Raw genomic sequence first — 25,433 nt, forward strand, 5'->3', positions numbered from 1 at the left:
GTGTTTTGTACAGATGGGAACGTCATGGTTACTTTCATAACCTCTGTTCCCTGATGGAGGGAACGAGACATTGTGTCCCTCTTGCCATAACGCTAACTACCTGCTGAAATGGCCGGGACCTGGTCTCTCCTCAGCACAAAACCTGAATGAGTGGTTGCATACCAGCTCCTTTTATACCCGTATGTCCGGGGGAGTGGCATGCAAATTCCACTCGCCAATTCCCATTGGCCTTTTTTCAAAAAAGCAGAGGTGTTTGGGGCTCCCAAGAGTGACCCCTAGGGTCACTACATCGACACAACGTCTCGTTCCCTCCATCAGGGAACGGAGGTTATGAAAGTAACCATGATGTTTTCATTTCCTAAAAGTAGACACACAAACTAAAATTTGAGCTTTGTAAAGATATTCATATGTAGGTAAAGGACAAGTTCTATTTGTATTTATGTAGATGGTTTTTAAAATCAAATGAAACATAAATTCAATCAACTCTGTCCACACCTTTGACTGGTAGTGTGTATATGATCAAAATACTAAAATTTAGCATTTTGTTAATGGGTTCAGTGGGTTCAAGTAAAAAAAGAACACACGCTTAATCATTATTATCGAATCAGTTGTTTAAGTACTATAATCAAATTCACATAAGCAAGATGCTTTGTGGAGCAATTCTAAATTGAGCAGACATTAGAATATTATTACTTAACTGACCAATTACACAATGTCAAGACCTAAATTACATCTTTTAAAGTTTGCCATTGCAATCTTAATCACACCCCTGTAGAGCTTAATTGAAGGAGTTTGTTCAACTTTTTAGTTTGATTTGGTGTCTGCTAGACTAACCTCTCTGTTCTCTTTGTTCTGCAGAATCCATTGAACAAGGAGGAAATTGTTGATGACTACATTACAGGAGTGGAAGAAGTTGGAGTGGATCCCACTGTTGTAACAAATGAGAATGTGGATATTGTTGAATCCAAAGGCACTAATACCGATGACAATCATGACTTTAAGGAATACGACATTAATGAATATGAGGCAAAAGAGTTAGACCCCACCAATTATGATGATTCATTCTATGACTATAATACCAATGGAGCCAAACCCACTGGTTCGACCTACGAGGATGAGTTCGGACCAGGCCGGCCTGCTGAAACAGAGGTCACAGAGAGTAATGTAAGTTGCCTTCTCCAACACACATAATGCTGCAATGACGTCAGTTCTTCTCTGTCTGAATATGTGTGGTCAGAAATGATCTGGCATTTTTCATTGCTAACAAATTATTGCAATACTAATGCTCCTAATTACTGAAAAAGGCCCCTTTACCTTGCTGATGTTTGTAGTATTTCCACTGACACAGCAACACGTTAATAGTCTTTTTGCTTGTGGTGAGTGGGATACAGGAAATGAAATGGTAGCTGAGTGATTGTGGTGTTGATCTTTTAAAACTTGAGTCCTTATTTTCATAGCTCAACACAAGCACTCATTAACACACACACACACACACACACACACACACACACACACACACACACACACACACACACACACACACACATACACACACACACACACACATACACACATACATGTTGGTGCGGCTATCCTTATGAGGACTCTCCATAGACATAATGATTTTTATACTGTACGAACTATAGATTCTATCCCCTAACCCTAACCCTACCCCTAAACCTAACCCTCACAAAAAACTTTCTGCATTTTTACATTTTAATTAAAACATTGTTTAGTATGTTTTTTAAATGATTTGAATTATGGGGACACTAGAAATGTCCTCATAAACCACATTCATAGCATAATACCCTTGTATTTACCAGTTTGTAACCTAAAAAAAGTCCTCGTAAACCACTTAAACCTGCCCACACACACACACACACACACACACACAGAAGAACACACTGACCACAGTAGCTTTTTCTTAATTCCTGAAGAAATATTTCATCCTGGTCTACAAAAACAAATTGCTCAGTTTTGCTCTAAAACTCACAACCACCCCAGATCCACAGGTCTAGAATTGCTACATGGGGATTATTTCTATGTCCTACATTCTTGATGCAACATGTCATGTCTAATTGTGCAGCTGCAGCATGTCCACATGCTAAACTCAGTGTATTTTCTAGCAGTAGCAAGTCTCATTACTTGCTCTTTAGCAGCAACAGTGTAGCAGATCTAGTTCAACAACACCAATTTTCTATCATATGTTATACCCACGATAACATGCAAAATATTTCTGAGATTTCCATGACTATGACTATAAAAGCAAGACAGTGAGAACCAAACCGAACAATGTTACATTCACACAATACTTGACAAAGGACAATAGCAAATTTGAGGGCTTAAATACACAGACTAGGGTTCACAAGATAACAAAACAACCAGTGACAAGACTGAACTGATAACAAGACAACCAATGACAGGACAGAACTAATAAACAAGAAAACAGGTGTTCGGCTTGAACTGCATTTCAATTTACCGATCGGAGAGATTTGCCATTTGCAGTCGGTGGAGAAGTTGAAAAGAGAATTGTCAAGTTGGACACTTTGCTCTTCCCATCATGTGCTGAACCTACACAAGTCATGGAAGATCACGTGATGTTTACAGAAAGAGTGGAATTCAGATGCTTGAATTTTACACAAAATAATCAGAAACATTATTCATTTGAAAGGTTATGTGCTGCTTAATACAGTGCATGTTGGGTGTGCAAGAAGAAAGTACAATAAAAGCCTGTATTATTTTAATACCAATAAAGGAGTCAGTATTTGTAATCATTTTGAATGTTTTTAATGAATAAACATAATATTACTATGACAAACATAATATAACATGATATAAACATGATGTACTGTTATAAAAACATGGAGTAGTACAAGTTTTCGCCGAACTGGAGGTGTCAGAATAAACACCATGGTAATGGCATACTACCCTTATTTCTGCCACAGATTGACATAGCAGAAGTAGCAAGAGTAGTATGTGAAGTATGTAATTGTGAACACAGCCCATGAAACATGTAACCGTTGTTATGTTGTGAGTCTGGCCAATCGTGAATGAGCTGTGTCATCATCAGAGCTTGTGCAGCACCTCTGGAGCAACTGCAGAGGCTGAGCCATCCGGCTGCTCTCGAATCGCTCTCGAGGTACTATGATGGCATACGTAACGCAGACACAGTGGTGGCGCCAATTCAAGATGAACAAAATTTCTAACTGACATGCACTGCTTCAAGTCCAGCGCCGGTCAGTCTGCGCAGCATGAGGTCGAACACACCTAACAAGACTCATAAACATGAACCAACGAAAAGACAAGACTAATGAACATGATAACAAGACAATGACTATAAACCAACGAGAACAAAACACATGAAACATGAGGGTCACATGACAAGACCAGGAAATCACATGTAAAAACACATGACAGGAAACAGGAACAAGGAAACACTGTACTAAACTTCAAAATAAAAGACATGATACAAAGCATGAATAAAACACACAAAAACGTTACAGGCATACTCTTTACTCTATTACTCTATTTATTCGGTAAGCTGCTTTCTTCACAGCAGCATCATTTCCCTGTGACGTTGTTGTAAATACATCGTGGCCCAAAAAAACGGGGCCACTATGTTTGATTGCTCATATCTTAAAATTAAAGGTGTTTGCACGATTTTTGCCATACTTCTACAACTTTTTGTAAACAACAAATTGACGTCACACTGATGTCATTGTGAGCAACAACTTGCTACAAAATAATAAATAAGTAAATAGTTTAGCTAAGTTTTCAATGGCAGTAAACTAAGGTGCTTCTCTTTCGCCATGTGGCCCCATTTTTTTTGGGGGGGGGGGGGGCAAACAATTGTATTTATTTGTAGCAAGTTGCAGAAGTACGCCAAAAATTGTGCAAATGCTTTATGCATTAAGATATGAGCAATCAAACATAGTGGCCCCATTTTTATTTGGGGGGGGGGGTTGCAGACACCGTACATTTACATTTATTCATTTGGCAGAAGCTTTTATGCAAAGTGACTTAAAAGAAATTATGAACATGACATCTGGAGACGACCTCACTATATTTTGTTATTCATTGTTTCACTTTATTTCCAGATTTTCCCTCATTTGCTGCTGTGTTTGTTTTCATTGTGGCCTATTGCAGCATTGCGGTGCAATAGTGAGGTTTCCATGCTCTTTCATCACACCAGGGTTTTCCTGGGGCACAGGAGTACATACAGTGCACACATGCACAGTTGTAATGTTTGTGTAATGTTGGTTCTATGGTCAAGTCAAGTCTAGTTGTTTATGTCTGTTTTGTTTCACGTTTGATTTGCGGTTTTTGGATTCCACGTTTGTAATAAACTGCACTTGGGTTCTTCACATCATCTCGTCTTCATCTGCCTGTCATTGCCAGCCATCGTTACAGAATATCTGACCATCGCAAGATGAACTCAGCAGTTCAACTCCTGTGTCTTTACCAGGGAAATCGATCCCTGGAAAATTATGTGGAGGTCTTCTGCGCTCTGGCCTGCCGGGTGGACTTTAATGAAGTCGCCCTCAAGGACATTTTCCGGGTGGGACTGAGTGAGCCGGTTTCCTCCTTGATGCCTGGTGGTCACAGTCCCCTCAATCTGGCTCAGTATATTGACCTTGCCCTGCAGATAAGTGGTTCTACGTTCACTGTGGGGGAGGCGGATGCCGAGCCCGAGTGTCATGTCATGACCGCCAAGCCCGAGTCCCACGTCATGACCACCAAGCCTGAGTCCCACATCATGGCCGCCAAACCAGAGTCCCACGTCATGGCCACCAAACCAGAGTCCCACGTCATGGCCGCCAAGCCAGAGTTCCTCAACATGGTTGCTGAGCTATCGCCACCTTTTGACCCGGATCCTGAGTCTGCTCCATGCCATGTCATAGCCATGCCTGAGCCTGCTCCATGCCATGTCACAGCCATGCCTGAGCCTTCTCCATGCCATGTCACAGCAACGCCTCAATGTGCTCCATGCCATGTCACAGCAACACCTCAGCCTGCTCCATGCCATGTCATAGCCATGCCTGAGTCTGCTCCATGCCACATCACAGCCATGCCTCAGTGTGCTCCATGCTATGTCACAGCCATGCCTCAGTGTGCTCCATGCCATGTCACAGCCAAGCTTCAGTCTGCTCCATGCAAGGTCTCAGGCCAACCTCTGGCCAACGAACCAGGCCTCGTCCATTCCAGAGCCATCTCTCACTGGGCTATTTGAGCTGGAATTGGTTCCCGCCCTTGTGCCCACCCTTAGTTCTCCTGAGCAGACAAGGGGAACTTTCAACCCTCCGAGCCCTGGACTCGATCCCTCAGTCCCACCTTGGCCCTATGTCCCTTCAGCTCCACCATGGTCCTTCAGCCAATCGGCTTCTCTTGGGTCCCTTGTCCCTCTGGCTTCACCTTGGTAAGTCGGTCACCTGGCTCCACCTGCCCTCTCCTATCCTCCAGCTTTGCTTTGTCACTCTGAGCCTGCTGCTTCACCAAGGACCTCCTTCCCTACGGCTTCACCTTGGTCCTCAATCCTACCGGCTCCACCTCTGCTTTCCGATCCACCAGCTCCACTTCAGTCCTCTGAGCCTACGGCGCTACCTCAGTCCTCTGTCATCATGTCCCTTCGAGCCGTCGTCTACTCTCCGGGTACCAAGTTCCCTGGTGTCACCCTTCAAGTCTCTCACAGCTCCGCCTTCCAAGGCTTCGCCCCTCAAGTCTCTCAAGGCTCCACCCCTCGAGCCTCTTATGGCTCCACCTTCCACTGGCATTGCCCTGATCCCATGCTCCACACCCTGTCTTGCCAAGCCTCAACCCCCCCTCCCAGCTCCCTACAGAACTTTTTGATTATGTCATGTTTCATGTGTTTGTTCATGTTTTGGGGTGTCAGGAGCCACCTCTAGTGGGGGGGATATGTAATGTTCGTGTAATGTTGGTTCTATGGTCAAGTCAAGTCAAGTCTAGTTGTTTATGTCTGTTTTGTTTCACGTTTGATTACGGTTTTTGGATTCCACATTTGTAATAAACTGCACTTGGGTTCTTCCCCCCTTATACATTAACACATACTCATTCTGCCATAGATCCTTACGTCAATGTGCATTTATGGCTGTTTTGAGTTTTTTCAGGATTGTATTTGGGCTATCTTGATTGTAAAAATAATAATAATTTAAAAAAAAAAATCATTTAGGTATAGTTACGTGTTTTTTATGAGACTATGCTGCCCAATTCACTTTATCTAAAGATTTGACAGGGAGCCAGTTTTTTTAACTCTTAATTAACACTGCTTCAGATCAGTCACTGAGCAAACCACTTATTCACCACTTAGCTTTATAAGTGATGCAGTCAATTCCGTTATTAGCTGTAGTGCTTAATGTACTGTTTTACTGTTGTTGGGTCTACAGGATTAGTACTTCCTCTGTCATTAAGTCTAAGTTTGTTTTGCTTCTGTTGTAGGTTGGTGGTGGCTATGGTGGTGAGAAGGGGCAAAAAGGTGAACCTGCAGTCATTGAGCCGGTAGGTAAATTCTCTGCATGTACCTTTTACAAGTAGCAAATGAAATCAACTACTAATAAATGCATTCTTTTTTTTATTGCTTAAATAGTGTGTCAGCCCAGAACATGGCAGGCTACTAACCATTATTTTGTCAATAGTTTGGAGCTGCTTTTTGAATATGGCAAAGTGGTTCTTCATCCCTGCCAATTAATCTTTGTATCAGCACTGTAGCATTTTTATTTGAAAAAATGGGAACGGGAAAATGGTAGCAGTCCAGGAAAGAAGATTCTTACAATAATGCTTTCAAAGGTCAATGTATTATTCATCTTATTTTGGACAGCAATTACTTAACTCACTTTTCGTGAATATTGAAAAATAGGTCAGTTGGACTATACAAGCCACATTTTTAGGTTATCTTTCATTCTACATTAACTTTCTTTTTATTTCCGCACTGCACTTTCTCAAAGATTTACAGCCTACCCAGCATGCTACCATACTCATGTTTTTATTCCTCTCTCTCTCTCTCCTTCCCCTCTTTTCAGGGGATGCTTATAGAGGGACCCCCAGGACCACCAGGGCCTGCCGTGAGTATTACCTTTTTCCACTCTCTTTTCACAAATGGAGAAACTCTATGGGAAAAATACATTTGAAGAAGGAGTTTGTGTGACTGAGCTTTTCTGTGTTGCTTTGCTTTGATGTTTTATATCTCTTTTTGTCAGGGCCTTCCTGGCACTCCAGGTACACAAGGCTCCCCAGGCCCACACGGAGATCCAGGTGAAAGAGTAAGTTGACATTTCCCTGTCAATCATTCCTTATACGTGCAATGCCATATATGTAAATGCTGTTTGCAAAACTATTGTCTGTACGTACGCTCAAACATGCCGTTGAGACATTCATTTATATAGACAGCGAAATTGGACTAATTGCAGGTAACAGTAGCCTTGGCAGAACTTTTTAAAAGCCTTTTATCGCTTTATTAAAACAACTTATCAGTTTTTGACCTCCATTTACAGTCAATGTTAAAGTTTACATTGTTTAAAGCATTGTACACTGAGCCAACACATTGGTAGAATAAACTAATGACAAGCAGCATGTCGTAACTATGTGACTGGGCAGATGTGCATATTCAAAAGACCTGGGAGGCCACTGTGAAACAAGATCTGCCTGTAAATCCTCTCTCTAATAACGCTAACAGAGGAGCAGAAAAAATTATAACCCATACTCATTCTGCCATAGATCCTTACGTAAATGTGCATTTATGGCTGTTTTGAGTTTCTCAGGATTGTATTTGGGCTATCTTGATTGTTGCACAGAGAATAGCTATCCCCCAAACAAACAAAAAGCTAGGCTTGTTTTTCCACTTTGCCGTGGTGCAGTTTGGCCTCTTCTTTTCCATCTCCCACAGGGTTAACCCTTCCAGTCCGTTCTGGGAAAGGGACAGCACTCCCACCACTGCTGTACTGCATCTCCTGGCACAAAGGGCTTTTGGTCCGAGAGATGAAACAATTTCCCAGTCTCCCTTTGATCTCCATTAATTCGAAGCAAAACTCCAGTGTCTGTACCCCAAAATTGCATAATTAACAATGATGGTCACTTCCCTTTGCCTGACAGTCTTCACCGTGTATACACAGCACATCCTCCCTACTAAATATCAGGGAGCACTAGGTGTCATTGTACATGGAAAGATGTTTGCCCAGACTTCAATAATTGTAGCTGCACGTATTCATGCACTCACGCAATTACACATTCATATGGGAACAATTTAAAATGAGCCGTCGAAGAAAGGAGCGTGACATGCCTGCTAAAGAGATCCCTTCACTAAACTACTCGCAGCATTCCATCATAAGTGTACATGCATTATAGTCCTCCCCGCCTTTCTTGTGGGGTGTCAGTTTCATTGCAAGCACACACACACAAATAAACAGTGCAATGAAATGAACTATAAACAACACAAAACATTCATAAACCTCAGTGTAAATATAAAGTGGAATATAACTCAAAATATAATTTTGGGATAATGACAGTGCTTAATTAGACTAGCTATTTTGGATTTGGGGTGAAAGTTATTTAGAAATCTTCTGCAGTTTAGATGCAATTTGCAAAAGGGGCACAGGATTTCAGTCACATATTCCAAAACTGTTTAGCCAAGCTTTTGTTTGTTTAAAGCGTTTATGGATGTTGGGTAGATTTTGTTTTAACTTTCTAGCCTACAATTTAAAGTGGCCTTACTTTTTTATTTGCTTATGAGGGGATTCATTTTTTAAACTTCAAAAAAGAAAAAGAATCAATCTCTGATGCTCTTTCCACGTCTGTATTTTCCTTTTTTTTATCCACCCATTTACACATTCAATTCCCACATGCTTTATGCCTCATTTACTTCTATTCTCCCTCCTTTTCTCTCTCCCTTTCTCAGGGCCCTCCTGGTCGTCCTGGTTTACCAGGCGCAGATGGAGCTCCAGGACCCTCTGGCACCATCCTCATGTTACCGGTAAGACTGTCCAATTCATACATTTCCAATCATTCCAGATTTTACAGCTTCTAATTTAAACCACTGTTGGATAAACCACCAAACCTATCTCAGATCAGCTGCAGATAGTGACTTTCTCTAACATATTACATATTGCTTTAATTTAAAATGTCCAAGTGGGTTATGAATTGTTACAGCTGCAAAGAACCCCAAGCCCACCCCATAACCCCACAGCACTCACACTACACACAATTGTCTACCATAACTCTATGCAATCTGGCACTTTGCAGCCTAGAAGTAAGGGCATAATGACAAGCCCAGCAAGGCTGATGTATGTTGTAGTGACTCCAGTGGCTCTTCTAAATTCATGAGTGCAGTAAAAGTACAAACAATAAACCTCTGTTTTCTGTATTTGTGGATTTTCCTCTGACAGTTCCGTGCTGGTGGAGAAGCTTCAAAAGGTCCAGTGGTGACAGCACAAGAAGCTCAGGCCCAAGCCATCCTTGCCCAGACCCGGGTGAGAACCCTTGTTCAACTTGCTCTGCATGGTTTTTGGCTGAATCGAATGTGTTAGGTGCATAGAACCATTTTAAAGAGACTGTTAAAACCACTACACAGGTTTATAGTGCTCATAACACTGTATGGTACATAGAGTTGCCAGTAACACAACTCATGCAGGAATTTTTTTCCTTTTCCTAATGATGTCAGATTTGCGATTTAGTTTAGATTTTCAGACTTTTACAGGCCAAGAACCCATTGGTGAACAGGGAGACATAGCACTGATTCACTGCTGCATATTATATAAAATTCAGTGTTGTATTGTAGGCCTGGCCTATAATAACACAAGTATAAATGTATTTACATATTTTGTTATGACACAAACATTGCAAAGTCATTCAAATAATCAATGTTGATGTATACAGTCATAATTATACACTACATTTTAACATTCACCTTAACCCTCTGGGGTCTGAGGGTGTTTTGGGCCCTGGAGAAGTTTTGACATGTCTTGACATTTGTGCTTTTTTCAATTGCTTAAAAACATATTAATGGCTAAAGTCTGATAACACTGTATTCAGCACAAACTGGGCTACAATAATATGTGAACAACATGTATTTACATGTTTGTATTTTTGAGAAAATAACGTTTATGCGTGGTGTTTGAAAAAACAAACATTTTAAGTCACTGAAATAAGGCCATATAACACATACTAAACATTTGTTCACAAGACTTTTGAGAACTGGATCTTGTAGCCTAGAGGTTTTGCTACAAAAATGATGTGAAAACCATCCTGATCACTCATTCATACATAACAATATAGTCATTTAACTTTTGTAAGACACTTTTATTGTTAGAAAGGCCATATGCGAGGAGGTGTGGATGATCATGAATATTGATGTAATTCATACCTGAGGAGATAAAGACCCCTCCCCTGAGAGAGAATGAATGTGAGGAGACTTAATGATTGAATGTATTGTTTGTAGCTTATTCACAAAATCAAGTTTAAGTTAAAAGAAGTAATCTGACTATACATTTTCTTTACATAAAGACTTTACTTAAAAACTTTAGACCTACACTACCATTTAAAAGTTTTAGATCTGCAAGACTTTTTAATGTTTTTAAAAGAAGTCTCTTCTGCTCACCAAGGCTGCATTTATTTGATCCATAATACAGCAAAAATAGTGATATTGTGAAATATTTTTACAATTTAAAATAACTTTTCTATTTGAATATATTGTAAAATGCAATTTATTCCTGTGATCAAAGCTGAATTTTCAGCATCATTACTGCAGTCTTCAGTGTCACATGATGCTTCAGAAATCATTCTAATATGCTGATTTTCTAATATGGGCATATTTACAGCACATTTTACACATTTACACCCAAACAGATATTTGCAAGCACAAGCTTCGTTGATGATAATGAGGCAGCATAAACACTAGTTAAAATCTAATCTAAACATTCATATTATTTTTATATCAAATTACATATCATATTTATATCATACAGCATACAATTTAAATACCTGCTTTAGCTGAAACAACATTTAAATGTAACTAAAACTTGCCTATTAGGGCATATTTCAAATTTCAATACTCTGAATCCTGGCAGGCAAGTCTGGAAATAATCCAACTAGTAAAATATGTACATGTTTTTATAAAACAGCATGTCAACTAATATGTAGGTAAAACGAAATGACTTACTCATTCGAAACTGTATCCTCGGCTGGATCAAGTCACTCTTCAAAATGCAAACGTTTCTCGTCGGATTCCCGCTCTTCTTCTGAGGAAAATGTGAACTCTTCGTCACTATCCAGGAGCTTCTTCACCTGTGTAGGAAAGTGAATGAACTTGATGCTTTTTAAGGCACTGTTGGGGGCGTTTACCATTTGCATTGATCACCTCAGCACATTACCGTATGAATAGCGCGCTCTGCTGGTGGGTGTGATCACATTAGCGATAATTAGCTGAGCCAGGAGAAACTGTACATCGCTTTGTTTCATACAGATTACATTGCAGGACAATATTTTTTTTAAATTTGAATTATTTTATTTAAAAGTAGACATTTTATGCTTTCTTTAGACATATGTTTCATGTTTGTCTGATAAGAATTCGCTGAGTTTCAGTTCATTCTTGTGACGTGTTTCAGAAAGATGCTCGCGGAGACAGAGACGGCTGAAAGCGCACCCTGTTTATTTTCTTTATTTTACAAAAGCACAAGGTTTTGTTGTTATTGTGAGTGTACACAAATAAAAGTAGACCCTTTATAGTCTCTAATGATGTCTTACACTAATTAAAGGGATAGTTCAACCAAAAATAAAAATCTGTCACTGTTTACTTATTCTCATGTTGTTCCAAACCTGTATGACTTTCTTTCTTCGGTGGAAAAAAGGAGATGTAAGGCAGACTTTTTCAGTCACCATTCTCTTTCTATTCTATTTCTATTTAATGGAAAAAGATGCAATAAAAGTGAATGCTGACTGAGGCTTACATTCTGCCTAAGGCCGGATTCACGCATACTCAGTGTTGGATTAGCCATGCCCCTTTTTCCAAAACCCTGCAGTCCAAAGATACCAAATGAGCTATACTAAGACTGACACAGAGCAAGAACAGTTGTCAAAAACAACAGCAGCAAAATAGCGCCCTCAGCTGACAACTGTTATGAGCAACATGGCATAAAAATGGCATTATGCCTCAATAATTCGCTGCAACACTATGAGAATGCACAAAATGATTGACAGACAGAAAGCGTCATTGTCTGCAGCCCGCGGACACATTTTTGTTTGCTGTTTACAGAGTCTGTCACAGAGACTGGTGAGATATCTCACAACAGTTATTTCATGAATATCTTTCAGGTAGTACAATTTTTTGCATACCTTTCCATGAAAAAATCACTTACATCACATTTAACAGATTATGTCCTACACATTGCGAGCAGCCGTGAGGTGTAGCATCCCAGAAGCATCCCAGGCGCAGCAGTGAGTGGATAGTTTTGTCTTTGAACCAATTTTTGACACGCAACTCTCGCTGAACTCAGAGGCACTGGGTGTCATAGAAAACTAAAATAATCAGGAGATTTTAGAAAAGACGGAAAGGCAAATGAAAAATATTTGATTGAATGCAGATGATTTAAGCACCTAATACAGTATGGGTTGGGGTCTATGTAAATTAGTTACCATTGTGATGTAAATGTGATTTTACTGATGCACGTAAGATTTCATGAAGACCAAATTTGTTGTACTTATCAATTACCACCACTCAAAAAAGACAAAAGAAAATATTTGCTGTAGGAGATAACTTTTTTCTGTGCACAGCTGCAGCTCATGTATCGCTTACTTGACTTAACTAGGAATAGACTTGACTGGACATGGAAACAGTATTACAACCAACAATACTCAACAAAGGACTATGGCAAACATGAGGGCTTAAATACACAGAATTTGGGAAACAAGTTAAGACAACCAATGAAAATACAAGACTGATAACAAGATAACAAGACATCAGGCATAACATTTTCTTTTTGTGTTCCATGGAAGAAAGAAAGTCATTAGAGTTTGAAACAACATGAGGTTAAATAATGACAGAATTGTCATTTTGGCTGAACTATCCATTTAATATATTTTGTATATTTTTTAACACACGTGGGAGGATCAATGAGACCTTTTGTTGAAATTTAGATCCCTAACCTTAGCTTTGGTTGTACTTAATATTGTATTTTTGTTTAATGTATATTTTAATCAGGATTACTTCTGTTAAATAATACTTTCTAAATATTTCTTAGACAATTTGAAACAGTCTGTTGGTGTTGACGGCATTGTTCTGGGCAAACTCATTGCCCATCCATGCAGCCATGCATGAACAGAGCAGCGAATCAAACCCACAGGGGTAACAGAACAAATCCAGCAGAATTATAATAACAATATCACTTGCATAATATAGATCAAATTGACACTTGATAGAACTATATTTAAAAATATTTAACAAGAACAAGGAACAACAACATATTGATAATAGGAATTCTAGACTGCCAAAGTATTTGTAACATTTTTGTGTTTTTGTTCATTTGTTATTTCATGTCTTTTATTTTGAAAAGTAAATCACTCTTTCCTGTTCCTGCCATTTTCATGTGTTTTGTTCTTATTGGCTCCTTATTAGTGTTATCTTTTTATTGGTTCATGTTTCATTGTCTTGTTATCATGTTATCAGTCTTTTATTTTCATTGGTTGTCTTGTTAACTTGTTTTCCCCAAGTCTGTGTTTTTAAGCCCTCATGTTTGCCATATTCCTTTGTTGATTGTAATACTTTTTCTATGTCCAGTCCAGTCAAGTCTATTCCTAGTTTAGTCAAAGTTTATAGTCTAGACAAGTCAAGTCCTTGTTTTTGTTTATGTTAGGTTTCACCTTTTGGATATGCTGTTTCATGTTTGGATACTAGCACCGTAAATAAAACTGCACTTTGGTTCACTCTTCGTCATTGTCTTCAGTCTGTCTCTTGTTCCTACCTGCCTGTCCGAATGTTACAGAATACTCTAACTACTATGAATCCAGCAGTTTAGCTTCTGTGTCTCTGCCAAGGGAAGTGTTCAATTGAGGAGTTTGTGGTGGAGTTCTGTGGAATCTGTGACCGGGTGGGTTTTGAAGAGATCTCCCTCAAGCTGTTCTTCCAAGCAGGACTGAACGAGATGCCTGCAGGTGGAATAGATTGGACTCTCCAGCAAAATATTGACTTTGCTTTGTGCCTGAGTGGTTCGACCTTCACTGTGGGAGTGGCTGATGAGGAAATCAGCATTCCTCCTAAGTTAACCACCATGACAGTGTCTATGGCGACATCTGAGTTCCCCATCATGGCCTCCACGCCTGAAGCCTCAGCTATCCCAGAGCCAGCACCTAAAGCCTCGGCCACCACATCGGCCTTGCCAAGTCGGCATGCCTATCCTATCATGCCAAGTCGCCACGACCCCTCACACCCTAGTCCTCCACCTCCAGCATTTCCGCCCCCTGGTCCTCCGCCTCCAGTGACCCCCACCTCCTGTGGCTTGGCTCTGTCTCGCCAGGCCCTGCTCCACTCCCTGTCTCGCCAGGCCCTGCCTCAACAAACCCACCAACGGCTCTGCCCTGGTCGCTTGGTTCACCCTGGTTTTTGGGTCCTGTGCTGGCTCAGCCTTGGTCTCCTGATCCACTCTGGGTCTTCTGCTGGCTACACCCTGGTCTTCTAACACCATGCCTGATCAGCCATGGTCTCCAGCCCTCTCTGGTCCCCCGTGGTCTCTAGCCCCTTCTGGTCCCCTGGTTTCCCTGCCTCACAGCCCATGTCCGCCCCTGCCCCAAGGTCCAGGTCCACCACTGCCCCCCAGGCCTGCCTTGGCTGATAGCTCCCTGTTGAACTCTTGTCACGTTTTTGTTTTGTGGGGCATCAGGAGCTGCCCCTTGTGGGGTGGGTGGGGGGTGAGATATGTAACCTTTTTGTTCATTTGTAATTTCATGTCTTATTTTGAAAAGTAGATCACTGTTACCTGTTCCTGTATAAGTCATGTGATTTCCTGTTCCTGCCAAGTTTTGTTCTTATTGGTTCCTTGGTTTATTAGTCATGTTATTGGTTCATGTTTCATTGTCTTTATCTTGTTATCAGTCTTGTATTTTCATTGGTTTTCTTGTTAACTTGTTTCCCCAAGTCTGTGTATTTAAGCCCTCATGTTTGCCATAGTCCTTTGTCGAGTATTTTTGGTTGTAACAGTTTCCATGTCAAGTCTATTCCTAGTTAAGTCAACGTTTATAGTCAAGTCCTTGTTTGTTAATTTTCACCTTTTGTATATACTGTTTCATGTTTGGATACCAGCACTGTAAATAAAACTGCACTTGGGTTCACACTTCAGCTGCTTCATCATTGTCTTCAGTCTATCTCTCGTTCCTGCTCCTGAATGTTACAGTACAAGTCTAACATTTCAGGGATTGAGGAGGGTGTTTAGTGAAGCTTGCATGCATCCATGTTATAGAAAGGCTGAGAGAATGAATGGAGGACCTAAAGAGCTGTTCTGATATGTGCCAAAATTGTAGATGTCTTTATCAGCTGAGTGTCAGCTGATTGCAAGCTTGACTAATGTGACCTGCCTGAAATAATGTGATGCGTGTTTTTCTTTTTTTCCAAAAAATTAGTTTAATATCAACTAATAATTGGCAGACCACTGTAGTACTGCCACAGACCTCTATTTGAAGAGAACTTGTTGGTTTTTCTGCCAGGGTCTGTATTGTAACTGCTTGTTTTATCCCTGCAGCTGACCATGAGGGGGCCACCTGGTCCAATGGGATTGACAGGACGCTCCGGCCCTGTGGTGAGTGCCCTGTCTCTAACTGCCATAGATAAGGAACACAGATGATGCAGATGATAATCTAAAAACCACATGTATGCCAATATTTACCTTCTTGAATGGCTCTTTTCTTTTCCCACATCATGCTTATTAAAAAGATTTTAAACCCAACTTTCTCAGGCGTTGACATCATCATGCAACTTCTGATAGGAGCATGTGCTACACTCATCTAGCAATGATTTATGACCTGATAATAAACAGTTCTTCTGTGCTGATGTACATTCATACAGTCTGCTGTTTCATTTCAGATTCATTTCTTGAGTCATTTTCTTGTCACTGTCTTTCATCTGCTTGAGTTAAATTGTATTAAGAATGCCCCTACAATTTCTCTCATTCTTTTCCACAGCTGCCTCCAAATCAAATGGCCTTTAAAAATAATGGCATGGGAATGTGTTTGGGTAGCCAGTGAGGGTGACCCAAACACAGCTCCATTGATATATTGGTGTTTTGAAAGGTGTGTCAAGGGTGTGAGAAGTAAAACTCAGTTGTGTGTGTGTTTCAGGGTGGTCCTGGTGCGCCTGGTGCAAAAGGAGACAGCGGAGATCCTGGCCCACAGGTGACTATTTCTCTTTATTTTACAGCTTTCTGGAAAACATGATTCTGTTAGATCAGTCACAGCATTCTGTGGTAAATTATTATTGACCACTAAACTGTATTTTTGACCGTTGTCCCTTTCAGATCACTCTGTGGTCTGTTTTTTTTTTTTTTTTTTTTTTTTTCTAAAATAATGAAGTCAAATAAATATTGGATATAAATTTATTTATATTTATTTATTTGGTAAGAAGCCATGAAATATGCGATATAATGTACAGTCGGTCATTATCACAAAATAAACTGCTTCAGGGAAGTCTTGATCACCCTGACAATATTTAATAACCAGTTTCATTTATCATGAATAAAAGGAAAAAAACAATTCTCCTGCCAATTAACAGTTCATTGTCCTGACTGTACAAATGTGTGGTTACCAAGCAACGAAGCAACTTGGCGCATTAATGTTGAATGTGTGCTCACAGGTGTGGATTTACAGTCATTTTACAATTGCTTATAACATAAAAGTTTAAAGTTGGAACTAATCATTTAATAAGTTGCGATAATGATGCATTAATTTTAATTTCTTTAAATCTTGTAATCCCTGTTTATTGAATGATGATGATCATTCTGAGAATTCCTGTGTAATCCTCTTTTGCAATACCTGATATGTTGATAATTTTGTTAACATGTTTTATACTGTATGTACTGTTGTATATACTGTACTTGCGGCATGCTATTTAGCAGCAGATGCTTTATTATTACTGTAAATGTACACAACTAACCTCCTTCAAAAACTTAATGTTAAGTTGTGATTGTTTCAACTTGTTTTTCAGTTGATTTAACTTGAATCAACTACATTCAGTGTCAAGTAACTCCACCTCATTTATCGTGACATCTTGCTACTAAGAAATGTGAATTCCTCTGAATCAACTTGAAAACATATTAGACAATATCACAAATGCTGTCCCAACAAGCTTAACAAAGTTGTCAAAACAAACAGTTTATTGTTTTGCTGTTTGCTGAATTTATTTACAGTATGCTGTTGTTTTTGTCATCATTGTTAGTTATTGGTTATGTGGTGATGTTAAGAGCTTATCTTTTTACTTAATGTTTGTTAATGGTAACCTTTATTGAGGTTTGTGTGTCAAGTGTTGAGATCTACTGTATGTGCCTCCAAAACAAGACTTTTGCACATTCTGGCTTTACATATTAAGTCTCCTCTCAAGTAGTTAAAATGTATGGGATTTCTTGACATACAAGTCAAGTCCACGAAACATTAATAGTGATAGTAAAAACAGATCACAACTTATAATGTTTGAGCTCAAACAGAAATGGACTCAGAAAATATTTTTAAAACTGAATGCATACCTAACTATTCATAGAAACCATTGGCAAAGTGAACTGATTCAAATTAAGCATTTAGAGTTAATTAATCAGAACATAAAACATCAAAATTGTGTGTGCTGCAATGCATCCTGGCTAACCCCGGCTACCAGAATATTCAAGTTATTTGAACAAAAGTCCACACAACTTAAAATAAACAGTTTTGTCAATGGATTATTTAGTTGTCTCAACAAAACATTGTTGAGTTCACACTAATGGTATGTCAGTTCAACATGAATTTTAATAAGTTAACTCAATTTTAAGGTAAAAAAAAAAAAAAAAGTTTTAACTTGACTCAACAAATTGTTTTTTTACAGTGAAATTTTGTATTTTTTTTTAAGGGACCAAGAGGACTTCAAGGCCCTACTGGATCACCTGGCAAACCAGGCAAGCGGGTAAGAATGGGCAGAATCTGCTCATGGTGTCATTTAGTCTCTGGTCTGCCAGAAACTCCCACCATGTTTAGGCAGGGGATACAGTGGGGCGGAACAGTCCGGAACGGTGTTCCAGTACCTCCGATTCAATGATAGGGTTGTTAGGGGTGGTGTTAGGTTTACCCCCCTACAAAAATCCTAATGAATCCCCATGTGTAGGGGTTGGTAGGGTTTAATTATGACATGAAATTAGAGTTGGATTATGACATGACATTAGAGCTCTTGTAGTTTAACTGATTGAGGATGGCAACACCAAGATCATGGGTTTTATTCCCTGGGAAGACACAATCCAATAAAATATATTCTTCAAATGCACTGCAAGTTTGCCAAATACATAAATGTAAATGTACAGAATAATACATTACGGCAAAAAATTAATCTGCTGTACTGATGGTGAAATATGCAAAGTGAAACTCAAAGGCATTATGCAAATACAGTTCACTCTCCAACCGTGCACCAGATGTTTCATTATACATTCTATGTCTTTTAGCTTTCACCTTTATTTACCTGTTTCAGCTCAAAAGAATGTCAGATGTCTGTTGGATTCCCATTTACATCTGCCAACTTCAGACACAAGAGTGCCAAATGTTTCTCAGATTTTTCTTTGTCGGGTTTATTCACAGTTTCATAAAAAATGAGTCAAATTGCCACAACTCAAAACTCAAACTGCTGTAGCCTCAACAAACCTTATTTAGCTGGTTTTTGTGTGTACTTGCTTTCTTAATGGCATCTCCTATCTCTCATAGATTCTGCAGTTGTTTAAAACATATGTTAAGCACATTAACCTGCTCGTAGCTCATAGCATCAGGCTGATGATGCCATCTGGTTTTACAGGGCCGAAATGGAGCCGATGGAGCTAGAGGAATTCCTGGTGAAGCCGGAGCAAAGGTAAAATAATTTCAGACTCAAACACCCACTTCACACAACAGTGATTTTGTAATTGCTTCTACTGTATTGAAAATCAGTGGTGAGTGTTTGTGACCTAGGACTGTGTTTATGTGGCTAAATAAAAAGACTTGTGGTTTACCTCTTAATATAGTAATTATGTAGTTATTATGTAGTTATTACAAATAAGACCTCTAACAATGTTTTATTCTTAATGCTGTGATTGCTTTCTAATAGGGAGACCGAGGATTTGATGGCCTTCCTGGTCTACCTGGTGAGAAGGGACACAGGGTATGTTCTATTCTTAATAAAACTTTTAGGGTGTTTAAGTGAATTATTACTTAGGGGTAATTCACTAAGAATATATTACAGTGGACTTTGTTTATTTGCACATGCGGTCTGCTTTTTTTTAGCAACTGATTCACTAAAAAAAATATTTAAATCATGTAATGGCACAAACATACCCAAAATTTTGTGCTGAATGCAATTTAGACTTCACAATTTTTCAGGTCAGTACAGACTACTAGTTTGTGGAGGATGCACCTAACTACAATGATCTTGCACACTTTATTGGGACTGTATTGCATTGCACTTCTACTGTGATTCAGGCACCTGAATCAGCTTTTGAAAATGCACGACTACATCAGCTATATAAAGGACTGTATTATGTATTATTGAATAAGATGCAAGTTATTCCTCTGAAATACCACGTGCAAAAGAAGTCCTTATGCCTAAATCAGGGTATCAACAAATTGCTCAACATCAGCATCAAGCATCACTTTGTTATCCACATTTAAAGCGCTGCAGACATCTTGTTTTGATTTTAGTGCTGACATTGCCCACATGGAAATACATCATCTGAATTGTCCGGTAATCATTGGTTGTCGTTTCAAAAGGTCAGCGCCAACATGGTCAACACTGAAATTGTTTGAACTTTGAGCACCACATTAAAACGCTTGACAGAAGCAAAATGTGGTGACGGGGCTATCGTTGACACTTCAATATTTGGCAATACTGACGCAAGTCATGTGGTTGTCCCTTTAGTTTTTCATTGTTGTTGTAATACTTGAAATCGAACCGAATTGTTCTAGACAGCAGAACGGAGGCCTGACTGCCACTGGTGACAAAATTGTCTTAATGCTCAATTTTCAAACTTTCAGCTTGATCTAAGCAGTGCTTTATGGTTATGTGAACAATTCTTGTCTGTTTTTATTTAATTCCACAAAGGCAGCCTTCATGCAGAACTCTACAGTGTTTCGTTAACTCCATTTGAACAACTTCTTAGCTCTTGCCAAGACTGAAAGGGCTTGTACGTTTTTATAATGTTTCATGTCTGCCACTGTATGTTCTGTCTACAGTGTTGACAGCCATAGTGGCAGCAAAAGTTGACCTCATTCTAGTGGCGGCTCAGCTGAGGGTGAAGGGGGGTGTGCGGAGTGCTAGTGCTCCACTGGCAAAGGAAGGCTGCCCTCACTAGGTACAGCAGAGTGTGGCTTGTCTGGCCTGGCTAGCTCATTTAAAAAGAGCCACAGATCATAGGGATCTGTGTGTATTTCTAGCCAAAGTGCTGTCCTCCTAATCCTGTCCTGCGTAATTACAGGCCCTGGTACACTATAGCCTCTTCTTATAGGGATGCAGTCTTAGAAATAGTGGTCATAGGTCTTTACAATGCACTGCGCCAAAAGCGGGCAGGGACGATAATAAAATTTTTTCTCTTTTTCTCCCTCTATCATTTCATCCGTTTTCTCTTTCTTTCTCCAGGGTGAGCAAGGTCCTATCGGTCTGCCAGGCCCTCCGGGAGAGGACGGACCAAGGGTGCGTGTTTCCTTGTCCAACTGACACACAAATTTGTATTGTTTTATTTTGGTGAACTTGCATGGTTGAGTGCAGACACAATGAACTGCAGTGACATTGCAAGCGTGTTTGTGCTCTTGTCTGCAGGGCGAGGACGGAGAGATCGGACAGAGGGGAATGCCAGGAGAGGGTGTAAGCATCTCCATCTTCATTTAGAGCAGACCTTTAATAGCCTCACTGCCTGCCTAAAAAAGCATGACTGCCCATTATAATCACTCCTCCAAATGAGCGCCCCATCCTGCTCTTTCCTGCAAGCATTCACCTCAAATCTAAGGATTTGTTGCTCATTGAGTTAATAGCCCTGTACGCTCAAGAACGGAGCTCTGGAATTTTCTATTTTCTCTCTCTTTCTCTGTTTCTCATGGCACATTATTGTTGTCGGTTACTACACTTGCACTTTGACTAAATATTCCATCAGCAGGAAAGTAACAAATAGCTGCATTAGCCCTGAAGATGTGGAATCAACAAGTCCCACAGCTGATATTGTACACCTCAAGGTTTAGAGCAAAAATCAAATGTACATTTGTTTCTGTTGTAGAAAACCATTTAAAATCAGGTAATATAAGGTATATTTAGCTAAAGTATGTTACTTTATTTAAACGTTCTGTGGAGCTTGACTGTATATTCTAGTGTGTAGGGTCCCAGTATTTGTAAGCATCATGGTAATTTTGAAAATAATTATTATTTCCCTTCAACTTATTTTATATAATTATGTTCCTCTGACTGTTGATAGACTGTTGATATAAATTTGAAGTGGAAATCAAGTGGATAATATGGTTATATTTGGGAGAAAAAATGTCAAATAGCTCTGAAAGGATGCTTAAGAAACATATTTCTAGCTACACTACCAGTGAAAAATGTGGACATTTATTATTATTATCACACTTTAGAATAATATTAAATTCATCAAAACTATGAAATAGCACAAAAATTGATACATGGAAATTTTGTCGACCAAAAATATATAAATAAAAAAAAAAAAAGTAACCAAATCAAAACCTTGTATTAAACAAAACCATAATATATATATATATATATATATATATATATATATATATATATATATATATATATATATATATATATGTTTTTTTTGTTTTGTTTTTGTTTTTTGTTTTACAATTTTAGAATAAAAAAAAAAAAAAAACTTTGCCTAGATTACTTTTCACATCTCATGAAGTTCTTTAGACATTTTCTCAACCAATCTTATGAGGTATCCATGCAACTGGGATGTTTTTTAAGCTTTTTAAAATGTTTTAAAACTGTTTTTTAAGCAGTTTTAAAGGAGTTCCCAGGTTGGAAACTTTGGGCTGCTTTTCCTCCACTATACGAACCAAAGAAATGAAAAATAAAAATAATAATAAGTATTTTAATTAAATGTTGGCTTTGTATATAATTCCTACATTGAAACAATTTAAACAGTATTTGCTACAAAATTATTTTCCACTGTCAAATCCAGCTCATCAGTTCAAAATAAAAGAATAAAATAAAATAAATAAATGTTATTTTTGTATAGAAACTCATACATTGGTTCAATTTATACTTTATTTGCCACAAAAAATCATTTTAACTCTCCGACTCAGCCCATCCGTTCAAATAAAAAGCAGTTGTTTACTTAAATGTTAGCTTTAAATTTATACATTGACACAATTAATGCAGTATTTGTCTACAGAACTAATTCAAACATTTATACACACACTTCAAAATGTCAAAATAAAAGATATTAAAATCATAAGAAGCAAATTCAGTCAAATATTCTATGTCCAAACTTTTCACTATGTCTTATATCTTAATGTCACCGATGAGTTTAATAAGGTCACATTTATTTCATTGAGGATAATGGTCAAATTATTTCTCATGACATTCTTTTTGTGTTGAACATCAGGGTCCAAGAGGACTGCTTGGCCCCAGAGGAGCTTCTGGTACCCCTGGACAGCGTGTACGTACAATAAACAAACCTTCTTAATTATCACCATTCAAATCATATGAAAGATATTCCTAGACACCTTTTTTACTCTCATACAGGGTCTTCCTGGATTGGATGGACCACCTGGCCCTAAAGGAAACTTGGTAAGGATTTTTCTTTTTTTCCCCTTTATTAATAAAGAGTGCAATTGTGACAGAAAGAGCATCTATCAATGGCTCGCTTGTAATTCACTCTACCCATCTCGCTTGTAATTCACTCTACCCACCTCCAAGTCAAGTATGTCTCTTTGCCAGTGGTACTGTATAAATCTGCTCTAATAGATTTTATTACAGTAGGCTGCGCAATTCAGCAAGGAAGGCCAATGGAAAAACGATGGATATGCAATTCTCACATGTCTGTTGTTCAACATGTTGAGTATTTTGGAGTTTGAAGTATTGGAATTTTGCGATGGGGCTGTTTTTCATATCTGTATAAAATGTCATAAGCTCACTGGAGCAGTGAAGTGCAGTAATGATTATAGTGTTATAAAGTAAAGTATTTCCATTGAATGTTCTAATAGGGTCCTCAAGGAGAGCCTGGACCCCCTGGGCAACAGGGTAACACCGGTCCACATGTATGTATTGGTCAATCTATCACCTTTCGTCTATTTGTATATTTTCTTTTCTTTTCCTTCATTCTTTTTCTTTCTCCCAGATGGCCTGATATGTGTTTTTCTAATCAAGAATTTATTCCTTCTCACTTTCACTATGCTGAATTCACTTTTTCTTTTTTCTTTTCAATTGTTCTCTTATATGAATTGAAATTTCAGTGAATTAGCAGTTTTTTTATTTTTTTATTTTATTAAGCTCTAATCACTACAGATTAACCCTAGCCCTAAAAGAAAACATTTTAGAATGAATGTATAGTTTTTCTAAATGAGGACATCCCAAAATGTCCCCAGTGGGAGGCTTTTGTCAGATTAAGATAAAAGTCTGGGAACAAAGTTGTCCCCAACTATAGCACACACAAGTATGCACACACACACGCACATACAGAAGGTATCTGTTTGACATTCATTCTCAAGTTTGACCGAAAGTTGCTCACACAGCTTTTTCCAAAATAAACTTTACTGTCAGATTTCCTCACCCCTGGACACCTCATGTTATGCACAAGTTTGTGTATCTGACTTTTTAAATCTTGTCTTGTAGGGTCTGCCTGGTCCTCAAGGTCCGATTGGTCCACCTGGAGAGAAAGTGAGTTTGTGAGCTGGCCATCCCACAAGCTGTCTTCTTTGTTATTACAGACGCTGTTATTCTGCCCTAACCCTATAAATGATTCAACAGACTCTTTGGTTTGCTTGCAGATCACTGCTGACTAGAGGAAAAACCACATACACAAACACACACACATACACACACACACATACATACATACATAAAGACTCGCTAATGCTTCAACAAGCAGGAGATATGCTTACACTTATAACTGTCATTGGTTAGTCTCTCAGAAAAGCATTTTGTCAGGGCTGCTGAAAGGAGGCCAGAGAGAGGTTGAAATGTGACTCCAGTAGTGGTGGAGTGTTTCCAGACAAACCATATGATTAGATCCCTTCCTTACTAAGAGGGAAAAGATGATAATGAAGTGCTTTAGGATTGAACTGCTTTTAAAAGTTGCCTATAGTGAATCACTTGAGCACACCAGTAATTGGCACCTTAATTGCGAGGGTTTTTCCTCGCTCTTTTTCTTCCTTCCTTCTTTTCTCAATTATATTGTTTCTCTCTCATAGGGTCCCGGTGGGAAACAGGGGCTGCATGGGCTGGCCGGGGCCGATGGGCCTCCTGTAAGTGGATTTTACCTATATTTATGTTCCTCCTTTCAGTAAAACACCATGTTCATGTGACACTCAAAGCACTACAAAGTGCTTTGTATCATCATCATACATCACTAGCCATAAACCAGCATGAAGATTACCTGGGAATGAGGGAAATGTGTTCTAAAATGAATTTAAGAATTGTCTCCTTTTTAAATTCATCAGTGTGAATTAGATTTGAGGATATTGAATTGGAATTTGAGTTGACAGAAGGGGAAATTTACTGATGTGCAATAAAAAAATAAATTTATATATATATATATATATATATATATATATATATATATATATAGTACTGTGCAAAAGTTTTAGGCACTTATGAAAAATGTAGCATAGTGAGGATGTCTTATAATAATGCCATACATTTTTTCATTTATCAATTACAGTTTTTCTCGATCGATTATACGCATATCTCCAAACTCAGGTCACTGCTCTCAAATCAATTAACACAGCCATCTGAAACTTTGTAATTGTCCTAAACAGATTGTGCATGTTTCTTGATTTTCCTCATTTTCTCGAAACACTACATACACATTTCTCTGATCCAAAACTCATGCTTTCAAAACAGTTAACACAGACAACTATTTTAAAGTCATATACTCATATGCACATGTCAGGTTGCCAAATCCCTTCATATTAATATCGGCTATGTTAGTAATGCACACAGCAAAGAAAATGCAATTTACTAAACTTTTCACACAATTATCATGACTCTGCTATCTATAAAAGGGGTAAAATATGAAAAT

At 38.7% G+C, this 25,433-nt stretch overlaps 1 protein-coding gene across 1 annotated transcript in view; it reads left to right on the forward strand.

Moving 5' to 3' along the window:
* Nucleotides 1-25,433, forward strand: part of col11a1b (collagen, type XI, alpha 1b) — a 131,100-nt gene that overhangs the window by 42,335 nt on the left and 63,332 nt on the right. Inside the window, exons 8-25 of the mRNA XM_051698996.1 lie at nt 859-1,164; nt 6,454-6,513; nt 7,035-7,076; nt 7,212-7,274; nt 8,906-8,980; nt 9,393-9,476; nt 15,732-15,788; nt 16,327-16,380; nt 18,080-18,133; nt 19,007-19,060; nt 19,295-19,348; nt 20,819-20,872; nt 20,999-21,043; nt 22,797-22,850; nt 22,937-22,981; nt 23,398-23,451; nt 24,026-24,070; nt 24,604-24,657. Of these exons, the coding sequence (XP_051554956.1) occupies nt 859-1,164; nt 6,454-6,513; nt 7,035-7,076; nt 7,212-7,274; nt 8,906-8,980; nt 9,393-9,476; nt 15,732-15,788; nt 16,327-16,380; nt 18,080-18,133; nt 19,007-19,060; nt 19,295-19,348; nt 20,819-20,872; nt 20,999-21,043; nt 22,797-22,850; nt 22,937-22,981; nt 23,398-23,451; nt 24,026-24,070; nt 24,604-24,657 (1,254 nt within the window). The remainder of the gene's footprint in view (nt 1-858; nt 1,165-6,453; nt 6,514-7,034; nt 7,077-7,211; nt 7,275-8,905; nt 8,981-9,392; nt 9,477-15,731; nt 15,789-16,326; nt 16,381-18,079; nt 18,134-19,006; nt 19,061-19,294; nt 19,349-20,818; nt 20,873-20,998; nt 21,044-22,796; nt 22,851-22,936; nt 22,982-23,397; nt 23,452-24,025; nt 24,071-24,603; nt 24,658-25,433) is intronic.

Source organism: Myxocyprinus asiaticus, chromosome 5, assembly GCF_019703515.2.
Source record: "Myxocyprinus asiaticus isolate MX2 ecotype Aquarium Trade chromosome 5, UBuf_Myxa_2, whole genome shotgun sequence".
Lineage (NCBI taxonomy): Eukaryota > Metazoa > Chordata > Actinopteri > Cypriniformes > Catostomidae > Myxocyprinus > Myxocyprinus asiaticus.